The sequence below is a fragment of the Triticum aestivum genome, chromosome 7D (genome assembly GCF_018294505.1).
Source record: "Triticum aestivum cultivar Chinese Spring chromosome 7D, IWGSC CS RefSeq v2.1, whole genome shotgun sequence".
In the NCBI taxonomy this organism is placed as follows: Eukaryota; Viridiplantae; Streptophyta; class Magnoliopsida; order Poales; family Poaceae; genus Triticum; species Triticum aestivum.
The window spans coordinates 204,043,013-204,068,800 of record NC_057814.1 but is presented as its reverse complement, the minus strand read 5'-3'; the positions used below and the strand labels follow the sequence as shown (position 1 = coordinate 204,068,800).

At 46.0% G+C, this 25,788-nt stretch overlaps 2 protein-coding genes across 3 annotated transcripts; one reads left to right on the top strand and one right to left on the bottom strand.

The window, feature by feature from the left end:
* Nucleotides 1–18,546: 18,546 nt before the first annotated feature.
* LOC123169671 (transmembrane 9 superfamily member 12) lies at nucleotides 18,547–21,784 on the top strand. Of its 2 annotated transcripts, none has more exons than XM_044587549.1 (2): nucleotides 18,547–18,670; nucleotides 19,391–21,784. In XM_044587549.1, exon 2 carries the CDS (start codon nucleotides 19,438–19,440, stop codon nucleotides 21,421–21,423), a length of 1,986 nt encoding a protein of 661 aa, XP_044443484.1. In that variant the 5' UTR covers nucleotides 18,547–18,670; nucleotides 19,391–19,437; the 3' UTR covers nucleotides 21,424–21,784. The 2 variants fall into 2 exon arrangements, with proteins under 2 accessions (XP_044443484.1, XP_044443485.1); XM_044587550.1 differs by having other exon boundaries at nucleotides 18,649–18,991.
* A 419-nt stretch (nucleotides 21,785–22,203) lies between these two features.
* LOC123169670 (protein RAFTIN 1B-like) lies at nucleotides 22,204–23,856 on the bottom strand. The gene is made up of 3 exons (XM_044587548.1): nucleotides 23,745–23,856; nucleotides 23,486–23,606; nucleotides 22,204–23,348 (listed from the first exon to the last, which is right to left on the bottom strand). The coding sequence occupies exons 1-3, from the start codon at nucleotides 23,787–23,789 to the stop codon at nucleotides 22,309–22,311; spliced, it is 1,206 nt and encodes a 401-aa protein (XP_044443483.1). The 5' UTR covers nucleotides 23,790–23,856; the 3' UTR covers nucleotides 22,204–22,308.
* Between the last annotated feature and the right edge of the window lie 1,932 nt (nucleotides 23,857–25,788).

Here is a 25,788-nt window from a genome sequence, read left to right as displayed (position 1 = left end):
CCCAAACAAGTACAAGAAGCTACGACAGGACTCCACGATCATAGGCATTACATATTTTGAATGGGAAAAGCTTGTCAAAGTTTAATCATTGATGTTAGCAAGAAGACGTTAGTTTAATATATTGGAATTGGAAAACCTTGTCAAAATTTTCTCATTGATGTTAGCCAGAAGACATGCATTTGATATTTTTGAGTGGGACGCCCTTGCTGTGAGCAGCGTCGAGTGTTTTTTCCTATTCCTGTGTTCAGTTTAGAAGTAAATAGTTACTCTGCTGAGATATTCTTGTGTTAAGAGTTTGTTTTGAATATTGGCTATGTAATGCCAGGCCTTGTGTTTGATTGCAAAGTTGAGCTTGGAATGTTGTGGCATGCGGCATCACGAGCTGTTCACCGTGCCTCCTGAGAATAATGCTTCGTATTGTTTTGCATGTCGATCTAATGCCAGTGTTTTGCTTGTTAAGAAGATCATCCTCTTCTGTTGTTTCCGTGCTTAAGAAGTTCATCGTCTGATGTTTCATTCATCGCCTATACGACAAGTCGGGTAGGTTAGACGTGAAACCATATGATCTTTTGACCAACTCATGATATTAGGCCGTGATTGGATCGTCGTTTTCCAACCAAAACCTCTTGTAAAACTGACGCTTGTAAATTAAAGCAGATGGTCTCGGGCGAAGGCGCTTGGTTGGTCGATTTCGACTAGTAAAATATCAGAAGTACTTCACACACGATAAAAACATTGAACGACACTTGGATGATTGCTAATCCAGCCGTTAGCTGCTGTTTCATCCTTGCCCATGGATGGCATGATACGCACGTCGTGCATGTATCGTCTGGTAATGTCGTCCATATAGCAGTGCTCGTAAAATATACACCGGTCTCTCAAATTACACGCGTAACCCGCCGGTTTTACTTACAGACCTCGGGCCCTCGGTTTCATTACGCCTATATTTTACGCGTTGTTTCCGATGACGAGTAAATTACACTTGTATGTTAATACAGGTTTGAAATAAACCAGAGCTCCCAAGCGCGGCCTTACCGTTTCATGCCGTCTCAGTTTCTCGAAGGTGCTCATAGGTGTCTGATGATCCTGGCTTCCTGAAAGAGCAGCGGGCGCTGTATCAGACCATCAGTAGGGCCCGCGAGGCCCTCTCCGTTGTCCTTCGAGTTGTTGCGCTCGCCGTGGCGCCGAGCATTGTTAACATCGTCAACGAACATGAGGATTCAGGAGATGACTTTATTTTGACTGGATGACACTAGGGACCCACTAGGGCCATAGCCGTACGTACGCAAGTGCCTCCTTATTATGTACAACTATATTTTTTTTTGCTTTCTCCTAGTTTCCTGACATCACGGTCCCACACCATTGTCAACCTATGTAGTCAATATAAACGAGAGAATTGCACAAGGTGCGGCCGACAGCTGGGACCAAGCAGCTCGAGGAGTATTTGTGTTTTTGAGGCGTGAGCACTGCAGAGTTTTTCTTGGCGATGATTTCATTGTTGTTCAGAGGAGAGCAGGGTATTAACTGGGCGGGCTGTGGCCCGTCTAGCCTAGGCCAGATATCCAGCCCAGATACTAATTTTTTCAAGATGAAAATGGCTAGCCCAGCTATACGTCTTTTTGAGGAATACCCAGGCAAGGTCAACTTATTATTCTCCGCCCCGCTGGGCTGCAAATCTTTCCTAGGAGGGATGCATTAGGCTTAACAGGAAAATGGGCTTTAAAAAATAATAAATGGGATGTAATTATAAAAACTGGGCAGTAACTATAAAAAAATGCACCAAACACGAAATTAGTTTATAAAATATTATTTATGGATTTTGAAAATCTTAAATTTTCATTGTTGCACGCGCAATGTTTTGTTGGATTTTTACGTAATACAAATTTACATTTAATCTGACTAGAAATTTCGGGATAAAAATATTTCGGATCCCATCAAAATGTGGGAAATTTTATTGAATTCTGTCTTCAACGGTTGGTTGAAATTATTAATCGTTGTCCTAGCTAGAAAATGGGTTGTACTTTTAACAAACTATAAATGTGCTGTTGTAAATTCCATTAGAATTCAAAAATGGGTTGTACATTCTTACAAAACGCAAATGGGCTATAAGTTCTCTGCCACACACTTGTGGGCCTACTAAGTGACGCGTCCCCTAAAAAAAATAAGTTGACGCGTATGCAAGGCTTTGTCAACTTATTATAGTCAACACACGGTTCTAGCAGCAGTGGCTGTTGGATGTCTATCCAACGGATGTCGTGCTTCTTCTTCAATCTCGGATATTCTTAGCTTCGGCCGCCCAAAAAATGATTCCTCCCCCTGACATCTGGGGCGCACCGTTTCGAAGGCTGACCTGTGGGCCTACTAAGTTGGAGCATACCAAGGGCTTTGTCAACTTAGTCAATATAAACGATTCTAGCTTCAGTGACTGTATGATGTCCATCCAACGGCCGTAGTGCTTCTTCAACCTCTGGTCTTCTTGGTCCAGCCGCCCAAAGCAGCGCCGGTCGTGCCGCCTGCTCCTGCCTCCCGTGGCCGGCTATGCTGCCGCGGAGGCCTCACCGCCCCCATACTACTCCCACCGCTGGCCAGGCCATCCCTCCACTCACCCACATCCCCTATTATTCTGCGGCGACGGCAGCCTCACACCGCAGCCGAACCAGTGAACCCTCGTACTCCTCTCCGTGTGGGCTTCCACTGCTACGTCTTCCCCGGCTCCGCGTCGTCCCCTTCCTAGGCCTCGCCGTCGTCCACCGCCCTGGTGCTCTCGGCGCGGCGTGGTCAACGTGGTCAACGACCGACTTTCATCGGAAGAGTACTGTACGTGGAGAGGCTGACAGCTGGGTCCACGGCGGCCGCAAGGAAGTGCCTCCTTATTACGCGCAAAATAATTATTCCTCCACCTGACAGCGGGGACCCACCGGACGGGCCACCAGTATTTTGCGAAAAAAATCATTTCCCCCTGACTGCTGGGACCCACCGGATGGGCCATCGTATTTTGCGAAAAAAAAATCCCCCAGCTGTCAGCTCGGACCCATCGGAAGTGCCTCCTTATTACGCACAAAAAAATGAATACTCCCCTGGCTAGCTGGGACCCACCTTGGTGGGAGGCTGACTTGTGGGCCTACTAAGTTGACGGGGACGAAGGGCTTTGTCAACTTAGTCAATATGAACGATTCTAGCTCCAGTGACCGTACGATGTCCATCCAACGGCCGTAGTGCTTCTTCAACCTCTGGTCTTCTTGCTCCAGCCGCCCAAAGCAGCGCCGGTCGTGCCGCATGCTCCTGCCTCCCATGGCCGGCTCTGCTGCCGCAGAGGCCTCACCGCCCCCTACTATTCCCACCGCTGGCCAGGCCCTGCGGTAACGGCAGCCTCACACCATAGCCGAACCAGTGAACCCTCGTACTCCTCTCCGCGCGGGCTTCCACTGCCGCATCTTCCCCGGCTCCGCGTCGTCCCCTTCCTAGGCCTCGCCGTCGTCCACCGCCGTGGTGCTCTCCGCGCAGCGTGGTCAAAGTGGCCAAGGAGCGACTTCCATCGGAAGAGTATTGTACGTGGAGAGGCTGACAGCTGGGTCCACGGCCACAGCCCAGTTTTTTGTGATTTGCCAAGTAAGTCGCTTTGTCAGGCCTGTTGGGCTGCAAATCTTTCAAGACGAGGAGAGCTTTCATTCGGCTGGCCGAGAAAATGGCCCATCAGTAATGAGAAATGGGCTGTACATTTTTAAAACACATCAAACCGGCAATTAGTTTCAAATATCTTTTTTTTCATTTCAAGATTTTAAATTACATTAATTTTTATGCGTGGAGAATTTGTTGGATTTTATATTGATATACATTTATTTTTAAAATTAGTTTGAATGTGAGTCGAAATTTCGGGATTAAAAACAGTTCGGACCGCACCGAAATATGCAAAATTTCGTATAATTTTTTAACCGTGGCCACAATATGGGCTGTAATGCTAACAAAAAGAATTTGGCTCCAAAAAAACCTTAAGAATTAGCAAATGGGCTGTAAATTATTAGAAATAATGGCAGATGGGCTGTATGATGTTTTCCATAGATTTGAGGCTTTCCTAAAAAAAGGTTGACGCACAAGCACTGACTGTTGGATGTCCATCCAACGGCCGTCGTGCTTCTTCAATCTCTGCTCTTCCTGCTCCAGCCGCTCAAACAAGCGTCGGCGGGACTGCCTGCTCCCTCCTCCCCGCGGCCGGCTGTGCTGCCGCGCAGGCCTCACCGCCCCACCGTGCTCCCATCGCTGGCCTAGCCATCCCTCTACTCACCCACACCTGCTGTTATTCTCCGGCGACGGCAGACGAACCAGTAAACCCTCGTACAGTCGTACTCCCCTCCGCATGGGAAACAACTGCCGAGTCTTCCCTGCCTCCGTGTCGTCCCCTTCCTAGGCCTCGCCGTCGTCCACCGCCGTGGTGCTCTCGGCACGGCGTGGTCAACGACCGACTTCCATCGGAAGAGTACTGTGCGTGGAGACACTGACAACTGGGTCCACGGTCGCAGCAAGGAAGTGCCTCCTTATTACGCGCAAAATAATTATTCCTCCACCTGGGGACCCACCGGACGGGCCACCGTATTTCGCAAAAAAACGTTTCCCCCCTGACTGCTGGGACCCACCAGCTACACCTTCGCACGCAAGGAAGTGCGTCCGGGCAAAAAAACAAAACGATTCGGCCCCCTGACTGCTGGAACCCACCAGCTACGTCTTCGCACGCAAGGAAGTGCCTGACAGTCGGGACCCACCTGGTCGAAGCGTACGTAGCGTTGTCATTCTGGTCGCGAACGTGTACGTACATATATACTGGTGGATGTAGAGGCGCGCACGTGTCGTAGTAGAGGCGCGCACGTAGCATGTACAAGTACGTACAGCGGCCAGGGTGCAAGAAAGAAAATACGGCCACGTATGTCTACATACGAGCGGGGTCTCGAACGCCTACTCGCGCATACGTACGGCGAGGGCTCGTTGACATGGCTGGGTCGGAACGGAGAAACAGCATCGTCGTCGTGTTCATGGGGAGGCAACGGAATACGTCGTGTTCATGGGGAGCCAACGGAATGCGTCGTGTTCATCGGGAGGCAACGGAACGCGTGGGAGCCAACCGGCTGGGTCGGAACGGAATGCGTGGTCGTGTTCATCGGGAGGGCTTGGACGGAACAGGCGATGGAAACGAGGCATGGCGTACCGCACAACGGAGGAAACGGACCTCCTACGTTCGGAACGGGGTCCTGTTGATCGGGAGGGGTGTGGCATACCGCAAAACGGAGGAAACGGACCTCCTACGGTCGAAAAGGGGGTCCTCTTGATCGGGAGGGGTGTGGCGTACCGCAAAACGGACGAAACGGACCTCCTACGGTCGAAACGGGGGTCCTGTTGATCGGGAGGGGTGTGGCGTACCGCAAAACGGACGAAACGGACCTCCTATGGTCGAAATTGGGGTCCTGTTCATCGGGAGGGGTGTGGCGTACCGCAAAACGGGACTCCACGGGATACTGTTCATCTCCACCATCGACCTCCTCCAGCCTCCACGGGCTCCTGTTCATCCAGCCTCCACTGCGCGTTACTCCACCGGCTACTGTTCAACCACCCCTCCACGGGCACCCCTCCACCGTCTACTGTTCATCCAGCCCTCCACACCACGGGGTCCTATTCAACCACCCCTCCACGGGCACCCCTCCACCGTCTACTATTCATCCAGCGCTCCACACCACGGGGTCCTGTTCAACCACCCCTCCACGGGCACCCCTCCACCGTCTACTGTTCATCCAGCCCTCCACCACACCACGGGGTCCTGTTCATCCAGAGGCAACGCCACAGCTCACTGTTCATCCAAACCCCCCCGGCAACGCTCACTGTTCATCCCAGAGGCAGCATCGATCGGCTTCAGTTAGCAGCAGTAGCGAAGGAATCGCTTGATCGGGTTCAGTTAACAGCCATCGATCGATCGCTCGGGTTCAGTAACGCGTAGCCTGCAGTGCAATCGCTCGGGTTCAGTTAGAGCCCAACGCCTCGCTCGGGTTCAGTTAGAGCCAACGCCTCGCACACACGCGCGTACGTGTACGAGAGAAACGCGCATTGCTCGGCCCCTGACCTCCCACCGTAACTGGGAACTCCCCGAAATTTTCCTCGCCCTCGCTTCTACCGCGGTTTTTTCCGTCATGGACGACCCAAAGAATGTCATGCAGCTGCGTCTCCGGCCCGCCCAGGACGAAAAGCCCATTTTCTATCATGATTTTTTGTCATAGAAGTAGGAGCCCACCACATCTAAGATGATACCGGGTTTTGTCACAATTATCGTCATAGAAGTGTCATATGTATGACAGAAAAAAATTCGTTCGGCCCAAAATGTCACGGATGTGTCTTTTTTTTGTAGTGCCAGGGGCTGCATCTAGTCCCACCGTCAAACTCCTATGGCTAAGTGAAAGTGGTAAAGCCCTATAGTCCGATTGCCTAGTTCGCCGCACTAACACCTCCTTTACGGACCAAGACGTTGGGTCAAGTGTGATCAGGTGCTATTCCGAACACCCCCGTATTATATACAAGGGGGCCGAAGCCGACGACTGGCAAACTTTCAGATTATAAAAATGGCCGCACAGGAGGAAATACCTTTCAAACAAAGGCATCAATATAACACAGCCTTAATGTATCACAATATTGTTCTCACAATTCCGGTACACTTATTTGAACATAATATCCTTCGAGCATTGACCCTCTATCAAGCGGGCGCCCTCTAGGACGTCCTCCAAATAATGCTCCGGCGTGCGATGGTCCTTGCCTCTGGGCGGGCCCTTAACTGCAACATTGGTGGCCTTCATCTTCGCCCAGTACATCTTGACACGGGCGAAGGCCATTCGGGCACCTTCTATGCACGCCGACCGCTTGACGGCGTCGATACGCGGCACTGCATCGACAAGTGGCTGCACCAAACCAAAATAGCTGTTCGGAAGGGGTTCAGCCGGCCATAGCCGGACCACGACGTCCTTCATGGCAGCTCCGGACATCTTGTGGAGCTCGGCCCACTGGGCCATCTGTTCATTCAGCAACGCCGAACGCCGTGGCACATTGAATTGTGACCAGAAAAGCTTCTCCGAAGCACGTCCATCCTACGCTTGGAAGAACTGCGCCGCGTCAGAGACACTCTTCGGCAGGTCCAAGAACGCGTCTGGAGAACTCCACAATTGATTAAGCAGAGCATACTTCAGGTCGCCGAACTTAGTCTGTAAAAGAAAGGGCTTACCAGCCGCTATCTCCCCAGCTTGCCGGATCTCCTCCCGAGCCGCTCTAGACTCGGACCGTGCTTCTCTCGCCTCTTGTAAGGCCTTGTCAAGTTCGGCTGCCTTGGCTTTGTTATCCTCCTCGAGTGATTTGCATTTGCCAGTGGCATCTTTTAGCTCTCACTCCATGGTAGATATTCTCTCCTCGCACTGGCGCCGAGTGGCCTGTTCGGCCTTCAAATCAGCAGCCGCCTTCTTGGCAGCTGCATTGCTCACTCTGGCCCGCTCCTTGGCCCGGGCAAGCTCGGCACGAAGGGTCTCAACCGCGGTAGCACCATCTACAGTTATGCATGTCACAGTGTATAATTTTCAGCTTCGTGCTCATACTATTATACATGCATAAGCGGGTTGTCCAAAAACATACCTTGTGCCTCATCGAGCCGCCTGTTAATAAGCATAATGTCCTCATCAGCTAACTCAAGTTTATGCTTTAGATATGCAACTTCCACAGCTTGGGCAGTCGCCATTGACATAACAACCTATTTTCAAATTAATTATGTTACTTCCTGAGCATATCTTTTTGATCCTCTGATCGCCTCCCTGTGGAAACCGACCAGAGTCTCAGGGGCTACTATCTATATAACAGGCGCATTTTGCATGTAAAGAGCGGTGAAAGATATTACATTGCATACCTCGAAGCCTATCAGCAGGCCCGCGGAGGCTTCATTCAATCCGCTTCTCGTGGACAGAATCCTCTCAACTACCGTACCCATTAAGGTACGATGTTCCTCTGAGATGGACGCACTTTGCAATGTGCCCGTCAGTGTATCCGGCACCTCCGGATTTCCGGAGGCTGCTGCAGGAGTATGGACTCCCTTCAAAAGGGTACACTTACTCGACCCTAGAGTCGTTTTCGGCTGTAAACCGGATAGTTCGGGGCCCTCATTGTTGGTCCCCGTGGGGGCTGCCTCCCCTGGACCCTTGACGGTCGAAGTATCACCTTCGGGCGCTGTCTTCATTGTCCCCCGCGCTGCTGGATGGTCAGGGGAGATCCTTCGAAATGACACCTCGAAGTCGTCCGCCCTTAGGGGCGAGAAAGCTTGTGGAGGCGTCTCGCTTTCCATCATCTCCGAAGGCAAGTCCCCCAATGAGGAGGGCTGTTGAGGTAGATAGCGGGCTGGACTGCAAACATATAGTTTAAATGTTACCCTTGCAAACCAAAAAAGGGACATGTATGGAGCATCCTTGTTCACTTATGATTCGGCAAAGGGCTTGTCCCTAGAGAGGAGCTCGGCGTCAACATCGGCTTCCGAACCCGAGCCATCTGATAGGGATATCTTCCCTCTCTTGGGTGCCCCCACCTCCAAGTCTTCGGAGGCAGTCCTCCTCTTCCCGTGGGGGAAGGGATATCCCCTTCTTCTTCCCCTTAGTCTTCGTCTTCAGAAGAGGATGCTTCAGTCTCCTCGGACGTAGCGTCCAGTATACGTTTTGAGCGGAGGCCGCCTTCAGCCCTTTTGCACTTCTTCTTGTCCTCCTTCGCCGGCATTTGATACAGCGTCGCGGCCAGCATCCTCATTAACACAGGATCCGTTGGGTCTTCGGGAAGTGGAGCCGAACACCTAATTCGTTCCGCCTTCTTTATCCAGCCCTGGTCGAAGATAGGTTTCTCAGTACATCGCTATGGGATAATCAATCGAGTTGCGTTCAGAAGTTGGGTGCTTACTGAGGTATCTAGATGGTTACAGTCGAGGCTGATGTCCTCGGATGTGTCCGGCCACTGCTTTCGATTCTTAAAGAATAGTTTCCACATCCCTCTGTACGTTGTGCCGAAGATTTGCTGAAGGGTCCGCGGTCCTTCCGGATTGAACTCCCACATGCAAAGAGGCCATCGCTGGCACGGGAGGATCCGGCGGACTAGCATCACTTGGATCACGTTAATGAGGCCGGTGTCCTTTTCAAGGATGCTCTGGATACGACTTTGCAGCGTCTGCACTTCATCAGTTGATCCCCAATCAAGACCCTTATTAATCCACGATGCGAGTCGCAATGGAGGGCCTGATCGAAACGCAGGCGTGGTTGCCCATTTGGTACTGCGGGGTTCAGTGATATAGAACCACTCCCGCTGCCATAAGTTGGAGGTTGCTACCTCTTGAGCATGCGTTGGTTTTCCCTTGAAGAGGAAAGGGTGATGCAGCAAAGTAGCATAAGTATTTCCCTCAGTTTTTGAGAACCAAGGTATCAATCCAGTAGGAGGTTACACACAAATCCCTAGTACCTGCACAAACAAATAAGAACCTTGCAACCAACGCGATAAAGGGGTTGTCAATCCCTTCACTGCCACTTGCAAAAGTGAGATCTGATAGAGATAATAAGATAAATATTTTTGGTATTTTCATGGTATAGATTGGAAAGTAAAGATTGCAAAATAAAATAGATCGGAAACTTATATGATGGAAAATAGACCCGGGGGCCATAGGTTTCACTAGTGGCTTCTCTCAAGATAGCAAATTCTATGGTGGGTGAACAAATTACTATCGAGCAATTGATAGAAAAGTGCATAGTTATGAGAATATCTAGGCATGATCATGTATATAGGCATCACGTCTATGACAAGTAGACCGAAACGATTCTGCATCTACTACTATTACTCCACACATCGACCGCTATCCAGCATGCATCTAGAGTATTAAGTTCATAAGAACAAAGTAACACATTAAGCAAGATGACATGATGTAGAGGGATAAACTCAAGCAATATGATATAAACCCCATCTTTTTATCCTCGATGGCAACAATACAATACGTGCCTTGCTGCCCCTGCTGTCACTGGGAAAGGACACCGCAAGATTGAATCCAAAGCTAAGCACTTCTCCCATTGCAAGAAAGATCAATAGGCCAAACCAAACTGATAATTCGAAGAGACTTGCAAAGATATCAAATCATGCATATAAGAATTCAGAGAAGAACCAAATATTGTTCATAGATAATCTTAATCATAAACCCACAATTCATCGGATCTCAACAAACACACCGCAAAAAGTATTACATCGAATAGATCTCCAAGAGAATCGAGGACAACTTTGTATTGAGATCCAAAGAGAGAGAAGAAGCCATCTAGCTAATAACTATGGACCCGAAGGTCTGTGGTAAACTACTCACACATCATCGGAGAGGCTATGGTGTTGATGTAGAAGCCCTCCATGATCGATTCCCCCTCCGGCGGAGCGCCGAAAAAGGCCCCAAGATGGGATCTCACGGGTACAGAAGGTTGCGGCGGTGGAAATAGGGGTTCGTGGTGCTCCTGGATGTTTTCGGGGTATAAGAGTATATATAGGCGAAGGAAGTAGGTTGGTGGAGCCACGAGGGACCCACGAGAGTGGGGGCACGCCTACCCCCCCTCCCCCGGGCGCGCCCTCCTACCTCGTGGCCGCCTCGTTGCTTCCTTGACGTCTACTCCAAGTGTCCTGGATTGTGTTTGTTCCAAAAACGATCCTCGCGAAGGTTTCATTCCGTTTGGATTCCGTTTGATATTCCTCTTCTGCGAAACACTGAAATAGGCAAAAAACAGCAATTTACACTGGGCCTCCGGTTAGTAGGTTAGTCCCAAAAATAATATAAAAGTGCATAATAAATCCCATTAAACATCCAAAACAGAAAATATAATAGCATGGAACAATAAAAAATTATAGATATGTTGGAGACGTATCAAGCATCCCCAAGCTTAATTCCTGCTTGACCTCGAGTAGGTAAATGATAAAAACAGAATTTTTGATGTGGAATGCTACCTAGCATAATTCTCAATGTAATTTTCTTTATTGTGTCATGAATGTTCAGATCCGAAAGATTCAAGACAAAAGTTTAGCATTGACATAAAAACAATAATACTTCAAGCATACTAACAAAGCAATCATGTCTTCTCAAAATAACATGGCAAAAGAAAGCTATCCCTACAAAATCATATAGTCTGGCTATGCTCTATCTCATCACACAAAATATTTAAATCATGCACAACCCCGATGACAAGCCAAGCAATTGTTTCATACTTTTGATGTTCTCAAACTTTTTCAATCTTCACGCAATACATGAGCGTGAGCCATGGACATAGCACTATATGTGGAATAGAATGGTGGTTGTGGATAAGACAAAAGAAGAAGATAGTCTCACATCAACTAGGCGTATCAACGGGCTATGGAGATGACCATCAATAGATATCAATGTGAGTGAGTAGGGATTGCCATGCAACGGATGCACTAGAGCTATAAGTGTATGAAAGCTCAACAAAAGAAACTAAGTGGGTGTGCATCCAACTCGCTTGCTCACGAAGACCTAGGGCATTTTGAGGAAGCCCATCATTGGAATATACAAGCCAAGTTCTATAATGTAAAATTCCCACTAGTATATGAAAGTGATAACATAGGAGACTCTCTATCATTAAGATCATGGTGCTACTTTGAAGCACAAGTGTGGTAAAAGGATAGTAACATTGTCCCTTCTCTCTTTGGCTCTCATTTTTTTTCTTTTTTTTGGGCCTTTCTCTTTTTTTTATGGCCTCTTTTCTTTTTTTCTTTTTTATTTTTAGCCCGGAGTCTCATCCCGACTTGTGGGGGAATCATAGTCTCCATCATCCTTTCCTCACTGGGACAATGCTCTAATAATGATGATCATCACACTTTTATTTACTTACAACTCAAAAATTACAACTTGATACTTAGAACAAAATATGACTATGTGAATGCCTCCGGCGGTGTACGAGATATGCAATGAATCAAGAGTGACATGTATGAAAGAATTATAAAGGTGGCTTTGCCACAAATACGGTGTCAACTACATGATCATACAGAGCAATATGACAATGATGAAGCGTGTCATAATAAACGGAATGGTGGTAAGTTGCATGGCCATATATTTCGGAATGGCTATGGAAATGCCATAATAGGTAGGTATGGTGGCTGTTTTGAGGAAGGAATATGGTGGGTGTATGATACCGGCGAAAGGTGCGCGGTATTAGAGAGGCTAGCAATGGTGGAAGGGTGAGAGTGCGTATGATCCATGGACTCAACATTAGTCATAAAGAACTCACATACTTATTGCAAAAATCTATTAGTTATCGAAAAGAATTACTACGCGCATGCTCCCAGGGGGATAGATTTGTAGGAAAAGACCATCGCTCGTCCCCGACCGCCACTCATAAGGAAGACAATCAATAAATAAATCATGCTCCGACTTCATCACATAACGGTTCACCATACGTGCATGTTACGGGAATCACAAACTTTAGCACAAGTATTTCTCAAATTCGCAACTACTCAACTAGCATGACTCTAATATCACCATCTTCATATCTCAAAACAATCATAAAGAATCAAACTTCTCATAGCATTCAATGCACTTTATACGATAGTTTTTATTATACCTATCTTGGATGCTCATCACTTTGGGGCTAAAATTTTAACCAAAGCAAATTACCATGCTGTTCTAAAAGACTCTCAAAATAATATAATTGAAGCATGAGAGATCAATAATTTCAATAAAATAAACCACCACCGTGCTCTAAAAAGATATAAGCGAAGCACTAGAGCAAAATTATCTAGCTCAAAAGATATAAGTGAAGCACATAGAGTATTCTAATAAATTCCGATTCATGTGTGTCTCTCCAAAAGGTGTGTACAGCAAGGATGATTGTGGTAAACTAAAAATCAAAGACTCAAATCATACAAGATGATCCAAGCAAAACACATATCATGTGGTGAATAAAATATAGCCTCAAGTAAAGTTACCGATAGACGAAGACAAAAGAGGGGATGCCTTCCGGGGCATCCCCAAGCTTAGGCTTTTTGGTTGTCCTTGAATTTTACCTTGGGGTGCCTTGGGCATCCCCAAGCTTAGGCTCTTGCCACTCCTTGTTCCAAAATCCATCAAATCTTTACCCAAAAACTTGAAAACTTCACACTCAACAGAAAATCTCATGAGCTCCGTTAGCGAAATAAAACAAACTGCCACTTTAAAGTACTGTAATGAACTCATTCTTTATTTATATTGGTGTTAAACCTACTGTATTCCAACTTCTCTATGGTTCATACCCCCCGATACTAGCCATAGATTCATCAAAATAAGCAAACAACACATGAAAAACAGAATCTGTCAAAAACAGAACAGTCTGTAGTAATCTGTATCATACGCAAACTTCTGTAACTCAAAAATTCTGCAAAAATAGGACGACCTAAATAATTTGTTTATTGATCTACTGAAATTGGAATCAGTATTTTATCACTTTATGGTGATTTTTAACAATTGTTTTCGTGAGCAGAAAGTTTCTGTCTTTTTCAGCAAGATCAAATAATTATCACCCAAGAAGATCCTATACGTTTTACTTGGCACAAACACTAATTAAAACATAAAACCACATCTAACCAGAGACTAGATGAATTATTTATTACTAAACCGGAACAAAAAGCAAGGAACAAAAATAAAATTGGGTTGCCTCCCAACAAGCGCCATCGTTTAACGCCCCTAGCTAGGCATAAAAACAAGAATAGATCTAGGTATTGTCATCTTTGGTATGCAAATCATAAGTGGCCCTCATAATAGATTCATAAGGTAATTTAATTTTCTTTCTAGGAAATTTCTCCATGCCCTTCCTTAACAGAAATTGGAATCTAATATTTCCTTCCTTCATATCAATAATTGCACCAATCGTTCTAAGGAAAGGTCTACCAAGAATAATAGGACATGTAGGATTGCAATCTATATCAAGAACAATGAAATCTACGGGCACATAATTCCTATTTGCAACAATAAGAACATCATAAATCCTTCCCATAGGTTTCTTAATGGTGGAATGCGCAAGATGCAAATTTAAAGAACAGTCATCAAATTCATGGAAACCTAGCACATCACACAAAGTTTTAGGAATCGTGGAAACACTAGCACCCAAATCACACAAAGCATAGCATTCATGATCTTTAATCTTAATTTTAATAATAGGTTCCCACTCATCATAAATTTTTCTAGGGATAGAGACTTCTAATTCAAGTTTTTCTTCATAAGATTGCATTAAAGAATCAACGATATGTTTGGTAAAAGCTTTATTTTGACTATAAGCATGAGGAGAATTTAACACGGATTGCAACAAGGAAATACAATCTATCAAAGAGAAATTATCATAATTAAATTCCATGAAATCCAAAATAGTGGGTTCATTGCTATGTAAAGTTTTGATCTCTTCCATCCCACTTTTACCAATTTTCGCATCAAGATCTAAAAACTCCGAATCATTGGGACGCCTTCTAACTAAAGTTGACTCATCTCCAGTCCCATCTTTATCAAGATTCATATTAGAAAACAAAGATTTAATAGGAGACACATCAATCACTTTTAGATCTTCATCCTTATTATCATGGAAACTAGAAGAACACGCTTTCATAAAACAATCTTTTTTAGCATGCATCCTAGCGGTTCTTTGCACTCATCAATAGAAATTCTCATGGCTTTGAGAGACTCATTGATATCATGCTTAGGTGGAATAGATCTAAGTTTCAAAGAATCAACATCAAGAGAAATTCTATCCACGTTCCTAGCCAATTCATCAACCTTAAGCAATTTTTCTTCAAGCAAAGCATTGAAATTCTTTTGCGAAATCATAAATTCTTTAACACTAGTCTCAAAATCAGAGGGCATCTTATTAAAATTTCCATAAGAGTTGTTGTAGGAATTACCATAATTATTAGAGGAATTACTAGGGAACGACCTAGAATTAAAATTTCATCTATACACGTTGTTACCAAAATTGTTCCTACCAACAAAATTCACATCCATAGATTCATTATTATTCTCAATCAAAGTGGACAAAGGCATATCATTAGGATTGGAAGGAACACTCTTATTAGCAAACCATAAGTTCATCCATCTTTCCACTTAAAACATTAATCTCTTCAATTGCATGAACCTTTTTATTAGTAGATCTTTCGGTGTGCCATTGAGAATAATAAACCATAATATTATCTAGGAGTTTAGTAGCTTCTCCTAAAGTGATTTCCATAAAAGTGCCTCCCGCGGCCGAATCTAAAAGATTTCTAGAAGCAAAATTCAGCCAGGCATAAATTTTTTGTATGATCATCCATAAATTCAAACCATGTGTAGGGCAATTACGTATCATTAATTTCATCCTCTCCCAAGCTTGTGCAACATGCTCATGATCAAGTTTCTTAAAATTCATAATATCGTTTCTAAGAGAGATGATCTTAGCGGGAGGAAAATACTTAGAGATAAAAGCATCTTTGCACTTATTCCATGAATCAATACTATTTTTAGGCAAAGAAGAGAACCAAGTTTTAGCACGATCTCTAAGCGAAAACGGAAATAGCTTCGATTTAACTATATCATTATCCACATCTTTCTTCTTTTGCATATCGCACAAATCAACAAAGTTGTTTAGATGGGTAGCGGCATCTTCACTAGGAAGGCTAGAAAATTGATCTTTCATGACAAGATTCAACAAAGCAGCATTAATTTCACAAGATTCGGCATCGGTAATAGGAGCAATCGGAGTGCTAAGAAAATCATTGTTGTTGGTATTGGAAAAGTCACACAATTTAGTATTGTCTTGAGCCATCGTGACAAACAATCCAACACACAAGCACACAAGAAGCAAGCAAAAAAAAGATGAACGGAAAAAGGGCGAATAAAACGGCAAGGGTGAAGTGGGGGAGAGGAAAACGAGAGGCAAATGGCAAATAATGTAATGCGAGGGATAAGAGTTTGTGATGGGTACTTGGTATGTCTTGACTTGTGCGTAGATCTCCCCGACAACGGCGCCAGAAATCGGCTGGTTGCTGGGAGATCAACTCTTGACTTGACTTGGTGTAAACCTCCCCGGCAACGGCGCCAGAAATCCTTCTTGCTACCTCTTGAGCATGCGTTGGTTTTCCCTTGAAGAGGAAAGGGTGATGCAACAAAGTAGCGTAAGTATTTCCCTCAGTTTTTGAGAACCAAGGTATCAATCCAGTGGGAGGTTACACACAAATCCCTAGTACCTGCACAAACAAATAAGAACCTTGCAACCAACACGATAAAGGGGTTGTCAATCCCTTCACGGCCACTTGCAAAAGTGAGATCTGATAGAGATAATAAGATAAATATTTTTGGTATTTTTATGGTATAGATTGGAAAGTAAAGATTGCAAAACAAAATAGATAGGAAACTTATCTGATGGAAAATAGACCCGGGGGCCATAGGTTTCACTAGTGGCTTCTCTCAAGATAGCAAATTCTACGGTGCGTGAACAAATTACTGTCGAGCAATTGATAGAAAAGTGCATAGTTATGAGAATATCTAGGCATGATCATGTATATAGGCATCACATCCGTGACAATTAGACCGAAACGATTCTGCATCTACTACTATTACTCCACACATCGACCGCTATCCAGCATGCATCTAGAGTATTAAGTTCATAAGAACAGAGTAACACATTAAGCAAGATGACATGATGTAGAGGGATAAACTCAAGCAATATGATATAAATCCCATCTTTTTATCCTCGATGGCAACAATACAATACGTGCCTTGTTGCCCCTGCTGTCACTGGGAAAGGACACCGCAAGATTGAACCCAAAGCTAAGCACTTCTCCCATTGCAAGAAAGATCAATCTAGTAGGCCAAACCAAACTGCTAATTTGAAGAGACTTGCAAAGATATCAAATCATGCATATAAGAATTCAGAGAAGAACCAAATATTGTTCATAGATAATCTTGATCATAAACCCACAATTCATCGGATCTCGACAAACACACCACAAAAAGTATTACATCGAATAGATCTCCAAGAGAATCGAGGACAACTTTGTATTGAGATCCAAAGAGAGAGAAGAAGCCATCTAGCTAATAACTATGGACCCGAAGGTCTGTGGTAAACTACTCACACATCATCGGAGAGGCTATGGTGTTGATGTAGAAGCCCTCCGTGATCGATTCCCCCTCCAGCGGAGCGCCGAAAAAGGCCCCAAGATGGGATCTCACGGGTACAGAAGGTTGCGGCGGTGGAAATAGGGTTTTGTGGTGCTCCTAGATGTTTTCAGGGTATAAGAGTATATATAGGCGAAGGAAGTAGGTCGGTGGAGCCACGAGGGGCCCACGAGGGTGGGGGGCGCGCCTACCCCCCTGGGCGCGCCCTCCTACCTCGTGGTCGCCTCGTTGCTTCCTTGACGTCCACTCGCCTGTTTGAGGGTCAATAAGATCCTGCACAGTCTCAAGAAGACAATTCCCACGTGGTGTCAAAACACGCCTATCATGAGTAGTTGGAATCCAAAGATTCGACCAAATTTTAATGTTTGCCCCACTACCTGGTCTCCAAACTGCACCCCTCCTCAAAGTCTTTAATCCTGACATGATACCGCGCCATGTAAACGAGGCACCTTTTTATAGCTTAGCTTTAAAAGGGTCTTCATCAAGGTATTATTTTGCTCGAAGTACCTGAGCACATAATGAGTGTGGTTCACATATAAGTCTCCAACACTGCTTAGCCAACATTGCTTGATTAAAACATTGTAATCACGGATCCCATTCCTCTCTCTTTTTCCGGGATACACATTCTCCACCAAGCTTTCCAATGCAATTTCTTTGATTATGCGAGCCACCCCACCAGTACCTAGTAATTGCATCACAAATACTCTTGCATAAATACTTTGGCAAACTAAAAACGAACATTGCATATACCGGTTATGCAATAGATTTTAACAGTACTTCTTTCCCTCCTAGTGATAGCATCCTCTCATTCCACACATCAATAAGAGCCCAGACTCTATCAAGCAGATGCCGAAAACAATTACCGCGGTCCACCCCCACATGCGAGGGTAATCCAAGATACTTATCTGTCATTGCCTCAACCACAAATTTAAGTTCTTTTCACATAGGAAGTGATCGAGATTATGAAACATGGTGGCCATTCTCTTAGACCTGCAACAGCGATCTACGATGATTGTTTCTTCCTTTGTCATGAGTTTAGTGATGTTTCATTCGAGTTTTGTCCCATGAAAGCCAATATGGCGGGACATGTTTTAGCTAGTAAGTCGGAGCTTAGCCCTCTTGTGTGCAAGAGGATCCTCCTAATTTTCTTGTGTCTGTCTTGTCAAACGATGTAAGTGTTCTCACAGAAAAAAAAACGATGTAAGTGTTTTGCCTAATGAATAAAACCGATATGAAGGCTTTCCCTAAAAAAAGAGAGAAGATGCCGGTCGAAACGGCAGCACCACCGGGCCAGGAAATGGAAATCCTATCCTGCAGCAGCCCAGCCCAACATCGCCAAGATTTGGATGCGCCACCCAAATATCTCGACCCCCCTTGCCCACTTTTTTTCCGTGCGCCTGCCCTCCCATATTTCCCCTCCCCGGATCCACCCATCCCGTTCGCCAGCTCCGCCCTCGCTTCTTCCCGGTGCGCCACCGTCAGGTACCTTCCTCCGCAGTTCTGGAACCTTCTCGACGCTCCCACCCATTCCCACTCCTTCTATTCGCGTCCCTAGCTCTACCAGCAGCGCGGTGTTGCAGCCTTGCGCCCGGATTTCATTCCCCCGCAGTTGCTTGCTCTAGATCTCCGAGTTCCTTAGGCGCTTTTCTGTAGATCTGCGGGGGTTTTCGGCGTAGGTACGTGGTCATGGGGGGTGCAGTACCTGCTCTGCCATCGATGTGTCAACCGTGAAGTGTTTCATGGTTGCCGAACGCTTCCGATTTTGGGCGCGTAGGAAATAAGGAATTGTTCCTCTGGTTAGAGGTAAGATTTGTTGTATTTTAGAGTTTCATAGTAACCTTTTGCAGTATTTTGCTCCCAGTGAGTGGCTGTGCCCTCTGTTTGTTGGAGAATTTTGTCATCGCGCTTCTATACTTAGAAATCACTGTTCTAGTTTGGTTGCACTGCGTTAGTTACTTCTTAACGTAGTCAATTATTGTTTATGGGAGGGGAATTAATGTTCACTAGTAACTTAGATGTGATTGTTCTAGATTATGAGGGAATGGATGGATTTTGCATGTTCTTGCTCTAGGAAACGACTAGTCTTCTGCAATTATCATTACACCTTTCAGATGTTGTTGTCCAGATAAAAAGATACATACCAAAATAACGATGGATGTAATTTATGCGTGATTTTGATCAATAAAAATGTTCTTGTTACAGGGTATTCCTCACATGTTCTAAATTGTTGGCGAGAGTTTGTGCTTCAGATGGCTGGGGCGCTGCACAGTTCTCGTTGTCTGGCTCTGTTATTGTTGGCTGTGCTGTTGCTGACTTTGTCTCCAGGCAATGCATTCTACTTGCCTGGCAGCTACATGCACACATACTCCCAAGGTGAGGATATATGGGCAAAGGTTAATTCACTCACGTCCATTGAGACTGAGATGCCGTTCAGCTACTACAGTCTGCCATACTGCCGTCCACCTGGTGGCATCAAGAAGAGCGCCGAGAACCTGGGTGAGCTTCTCATGGGTGACCAGATCGACAACTCACCCTACCGGTTCCGTGTGAATGTCAATGAGTCCCTCTTCCTCTGCACCACGAAAGGGCTTAATGAGAATGATGCAAAGCTTCTCAAGCAGCGGGCCCGTGATCTATATCAGGTGAACATGATGCTGGACAATCTGCCTGTCATGCGTTTCGCTGAGCAGAATGGTATCACAGTACAGTGGACTGGTTTTCCTGTTGGTTACACTCCCGCTGGTAGTGCTGATGATTATATCATCAACCATTTAAAGTTTAAGGTCTTGGTCCATGAGTACGAAGGAACAAATGTAGAAATCATCGGTACTGGAGAAGAAGGATCTGCTGTCATATCAGAGATGGACAAGAAGGGGATGTCTGGGTATCAGATTGTTGGTTTTGAGGTCGTGCCTTGCAGTGTGAAGCGTGACCCCGAGGATTTCTCTAAGCTTAACATGCATGACACCATTGAACCTGTGAGCTGCCCGGTGGAGCTTCGAATGTCCCAAGTGATCAGGCAACAGGAGAGGATCACATTTACCTATGATGTTGAGTTTGTGAAGAGTGACATCAGGTGGCCATCTAGGTGGGATGCTTATCTGAAGATGGAGGCTGGTGCCAAGGTCCACTGGTTCTCTATAATGAACTCCCTCATGGTCATCTTGTTCTTGGCAGGAATCGTCTTTATTATATTCCTGAGAACTGTCAGGAGGGATCTCACCACATATGAAGAGCTCGACAAGGAAGCGCAAGCACAGATGAATGAGGAGCTATCTGGGTGGAAGCTTGTTGTTGGAGATGTGTTCAGAGAGCCAACTTGCCCCAAGCTATTATGCATCATGATTGGTGATGGAGTTCAAATTCTGGGCATGTCAATTGTTACAATTGTTTTTTCCACACTTGGGTTCATGTCTCCAGCTTCAAGAGGAATGCTTCTTACCGGAATGATTATTCTCTATCTTTTCCTTGGTATTGTAGCTGGGTATGTCAGTGTTCGGCTATGGAGGACTATTAAGGGAACGTCTGAAGGATGGAGATCACTCTCATGGTTGACTGCTTGCTTTTTCCCTGGTGTCATGTTTACGGTCCTTACCATCTTAAACTTTGTGTTGTGGGGAAGCAAGAGCACTGGAGCTTTACCTATATCATTATTTTTCACCCTTCTGGCTCTGTGGTTCTGTATCTCTGTGCCGTTAACGCTTGTCGGTGGCTTCCTTGGTACAAGAGCAGAGCAAATTGAGTTTCCTGTTCGCACCAACCAGATTCCTAGAGAGATCCCTGCACGGAAATATCCATCATGGCTTCTGGTCCTTGGAGCAGGCACGCTGCCATTTGGAACCCTGTTTATTGAGCTGTTCTTCATTCTGTCGAGCATCTGGCTTGGAAGGTTCTACTATGTGTTTGGCTTCCTGCTGATTGTCCTGCTGATGCTTGTCATTGTTTGCGCCGAGGTATCTGTTGTCCTTACATACATGAATCTCTGTGTTGAGGACTGGAGGTGGTGGTGGAAGGCTTTCTTTGCTTCGGGCTCTGTTGCGCTCTACGTGTTCCTCTACTCCATCAACTACTTGGTCTTTGATCTCAGAAGCCTGAGCGGTCCTGTCTCTGCAATGCTCTACATCGGCTACTCATTCCTCATGGCATTCGCCATCATGCTTGCCACTGGAACCATTGGCTTCTTGACGTCAATATCCTTCGTGCACTACCTCTTTGCGTCCGTGAAGATCGATTGATGGATGGTTGCCATATCAATGGCCTTCTGTATCTGTATTGCTAAAAGTACGCGCGTGAGTTTCACCGATGAGATGCGCAGTTTAATGAGGTGATTTTGATCAACTGCAGATGTTTTTAGTAGATGTCGATGCAGTTTTTCCCTAGTAAATGTAGCCCCGTTGTTCAACTGCAGATGTTTTCTTAAGTAGATTTTGGTCAGCTGCTACACTTATTCGGATAGATACTGCAACCCATATCTACAAAGTGTTAAGGGGTAATGACTATGAAACTCTAATCTGTGAGTGGCAAGGCATGGTAGCCATCTATTTTGTAAAAGATCTTAATGTGTGAACATTATTTGCTACGTGTTTCTTGACCTAATTTCAAAACTATCGGAAAACGCTTTCTGTTTCTTTTACAATGTCGTTTTTCCTTCCAACCAAAAGCCAGATGTCTTTTGCCATATTCCTTGGGAAATTTCATTCTGTTTCTTCTACAGAATGACACTTTGTTAGCCAAATGGCAGGGTCCTGCCATATTCCTTCTACAAGAAAAAATTCTTTATGTTTCTTCTACAGAATGTCCCATTTGTTCTTCTACAAGAATATGGTTCGAACAGCCATATTGGTCACTTAAGCGGTCCAGGAAGCCATTTCTTGGCATGCTAGTGGTTCTGTGGCACAGTGACATGCAAAAGTACAGAGTTTTTGTATGCAGTTGAATACGAATTGCAAATGTAATGTAAATAAACACAGCTCTGCAGAAGCTGTTCTTTTATTACAAACGCTGCTCTGGTGACCATCTGGTGGCATGAACAACAGAATACGTAGGTAAGAAACAGATAGTAGTAGACTAGTGGTACATCGATCTTGGCTCCGGCGAGACAACAGAGCTGGCCGGGACGCTCACGCAGTCGAGCGCTTCACGTTCTTGGCCCAGATTATGTGCCCGTACGGCATGAGGTGGCAGACCGGCGTGCCGCCGGGCTTGGTGCCGAGCAGCTTGAAGGAGACGTGCTCCGGGTTCCAGAGGGACGTGTCGGTGTGGCACACGGCGGCGATGGTCACCGCGTTGCCGCCGCGCGCGCCCTCCATCTCCACCATGTACGCCCTGGACGGGCCGGTGGTGTGGCACCGGTACACGGTGTACGGGTAGGCCTCGTCGTGGCATGCCACGAAGACCGGGCCCCCCTCCACCGGCCGCACGACGCGGACGGTGTACCACTGCAGCGGAGCGCCGGCGCGGGGCAGCGTCGACGTCACCGGCCTGATGTCCCGGGTCCCCAGAACTCCCATGGCGCGCTCCACCAGGGCCTCCAGCGAGGTCGCGCAGAACTTGGACTCGCCGGCGATGGTCGGCGACTCGCAGGCGCGCAGCGTCGCCTCCATGCTGGCCACCGTGGCGGAGTCGGACGCGATGCCGAACGTCGCGAGGACGCCGGGTAGCGCGGCCGTCGTGAACGGGACGGAGTCGGCGACCTGGCGCGGCAGGAAACCGAGAGCGGCGGGAGTCGTCAGCGGGAAGTAGAACGGGAGCCTCTTGCCGACGCGCACCGCCTCCTCGTGAAAGAACACCGTCGTCGTCTCCGCCTTGCCGACCCTAGCCGTGGACGCCCCGCTTCCGGCATGGCTGCTGCTCGGCGCCTTGTAGTGGTACCCGAAAGGGTTACCAGCGGGGGCGCCAAGCCGTTCTCCCGCTTGGCTTTTGCTAGGCCCCTTGTACATGTAATCGAAAGGGCTCGGCCGTGTTTTGCTAGGCGCCTTGTACATGTAGTTGAAAGGGTTAAAGGTGGCGTCACGGCGTTTGTCGGCGCCTTTGTAGTCGTCGTACTCCAACTCCCGCTCTCCGGCGGTGCGTTCGCTCGACTCATCATCGGACGACGAGCGGATGTACTCTTGGTAGTCGAAGGGAGGCTTGACCCTGCCTTTGCTCAAGAAGCTGGTGTCTGCGTACAACGCAACACTCATGCCCATAAACCCAACATCATCCATGCGTGCATGCATTTTTGTGTTTGAGATGATCAAACTCGAGAGAAGAGAGAAGACAATTAATGCAGGGCGATGAGGAACATGCAAGACAGACCCGCTGCAGGTTGGACGAGCTGGAGGATGGCGTCGGGCAATGGCGAGTGCGGCAGCACGGCGCGCCAGAACACCTCGGCCGGCGCCAGCGCCGCTTGGGCCAGCTGACCTCCAGCCTGAACCTGAGACGAACGAAACAGGCCGTTGCCGGCCGGACGTGTAGTTAGCGCCACTTTGTACGTAATTGATTAATCGTACGCGTGAGTGAATTATGTCATGCAGAGATGAAGGCGTTGCTTAGTGGCTTGTTTGACCATTACCGCGACCACGGTGGCAGCGAGGAGGGCAAGGAGGAAGCGCGCCATGGATGTGCGCTGCTAGCTACTCCAGAGCTTTGCTTCCCGCAAAAAAAAAAAAGCTACTCCAGAGCTTGCACTTGGGAATGACGAGGCGATCAGGCGGGGTACTTTATAGGCGTCGTCGGCTCGACAGGAAATGGACGTGCATTAGCACACCTGCCAACCAGATATAGAGCATCTTCGGTTGAGCCGTCGAGGGAGTGCGATGGCGCAAGGCTGGAGCTCGACGGCGCCGTTGATGCTGTCCTGCCGACCTTAACGGCACCCCGCTCCTTGTGCTCCACCGCCATCGGCCATCGGAGATGCCAGGGCGAAGGAAGGCGACGAAGGGAGAAACGAGATGCCATATATTGGCCATTTTGAGCAAGACTAAAGAACATCTTCTGAGAATTGACAGTTTTAGTATGGAAGAAACATATATGGGACACTCTAGAGAAGTATCTTCCAATTGATTTACTTAAGAATAAACTCTCGTTTTAAATACATTGCAATTTTCTTCTTCTTTTTTGAGTTAGAATAAAAAGAAAACAATTTTGCATCTTTGGTACAATCTATATTTTCATGAAATGGATTATAATAAATGGATTTTAGGTATCTAGGAAAGATTCACTTGGAAGTAACTATTTCCTATGGTGCTTCACGGTTGAATGAATCAAAAAATATGTAAAAATGACTTAAAGTTAAATATTTATCAATGGGTAATGTTGCTCCATCCCTTCAACACGACATAGGTCATTGTAAAGATCTCGGATGACTCATCATAGCACGAAAGCCAGTTTCATTAACCTGTTAATTTTGGATTCAATTCGGGATTTTTCTTGGAAAGTTTCGGGAAGAAATTGGAATGGAATAATACAGATTCTCTATTGATGCAAACGTTGTACCTAGGGGATAGGTATAGAGGAAGAGGGAAAAATCGAAATGAAAAAATAAAGAATAAAGCCAAAAAATAAGTCAAAGATAGACGAACCTAGATTCCAAATGAAGAAATGAAAATTCGAAAAGAATCCTTCTGATTCTCGAAGAATGAGGGGCAAGGGGATTGTTGCAGAGAAACATTTCTTCTTATTATAAGACGTGATTTGATCTGCATATGTTTGGTAAAAGAACAATCTTCTCCTTAATCATAGACAATTATACGTTGTAGAAGTCAATTCTAATTGATCAATAAAAATACAATTCAACGGAATTCCTTTTCTGTTTTTCTTTAGATTAGTTAATCTTTTTAAAATAAAAAGGGGTGGAGTAATTCTGTTTTTATTTTATTCAAAACTAGTGCCCTCTTACACCGCGTGTAGAAAAGGAAGAAAGAAATCAATCAAATTATGAAAAGCCTGATAAAGTGCTATTATAGAATATTCGTGCGGCACACTCCCAAATTTTGCACGTGTGATACATGTTCCTTCTATTTCTCCAAAGTAAAGCTCTTCGCAAGACAATACCGACGGTATCCGCTTGACCTTTTCTAAGCGGGACAGGATGAAAGGTTATAATAAAGGCGCTTACTATCTACTCTTGATTCAACACATTTTCATTGTAGTGTTTGAGTGGATCCTGCTACCTCATGTCGAACTATAATAAACTAGTATTATTATTTTGTCATTGAATTGTTTATTTCCCTTGAAAGTTGAAAGCGGGTTTATTTTTTTACAGATGTCATTTTTAGGCGGTCGACATGCGTTATGCAGCTAGTTTCCTCTGTCGATGCCGGCTGCCGCGATCTCTTCTCTCGCTTCCCCATTGCGCACAATTATCTCTTTTTGTTTCTCGCCGTCGACGGCCACCGAGTGTACTGAGGGAGGCACCGTCCATGGCAAGCTCTCCTCACTCCCAACTTCATAGCCGCAGCGTCCCATTCGCTTCCTCACAGCCTTCGCTTGGATTCATCTCCACCACACTACCAAGGTATTGATGCAAAACCTAGCTTTATTCCCTCTAAAAGAAAAATCTAGCTTTATTCTTGTTCTTGATGCCGATTTTTTTGTTAGATCTGGATGTTGCAACT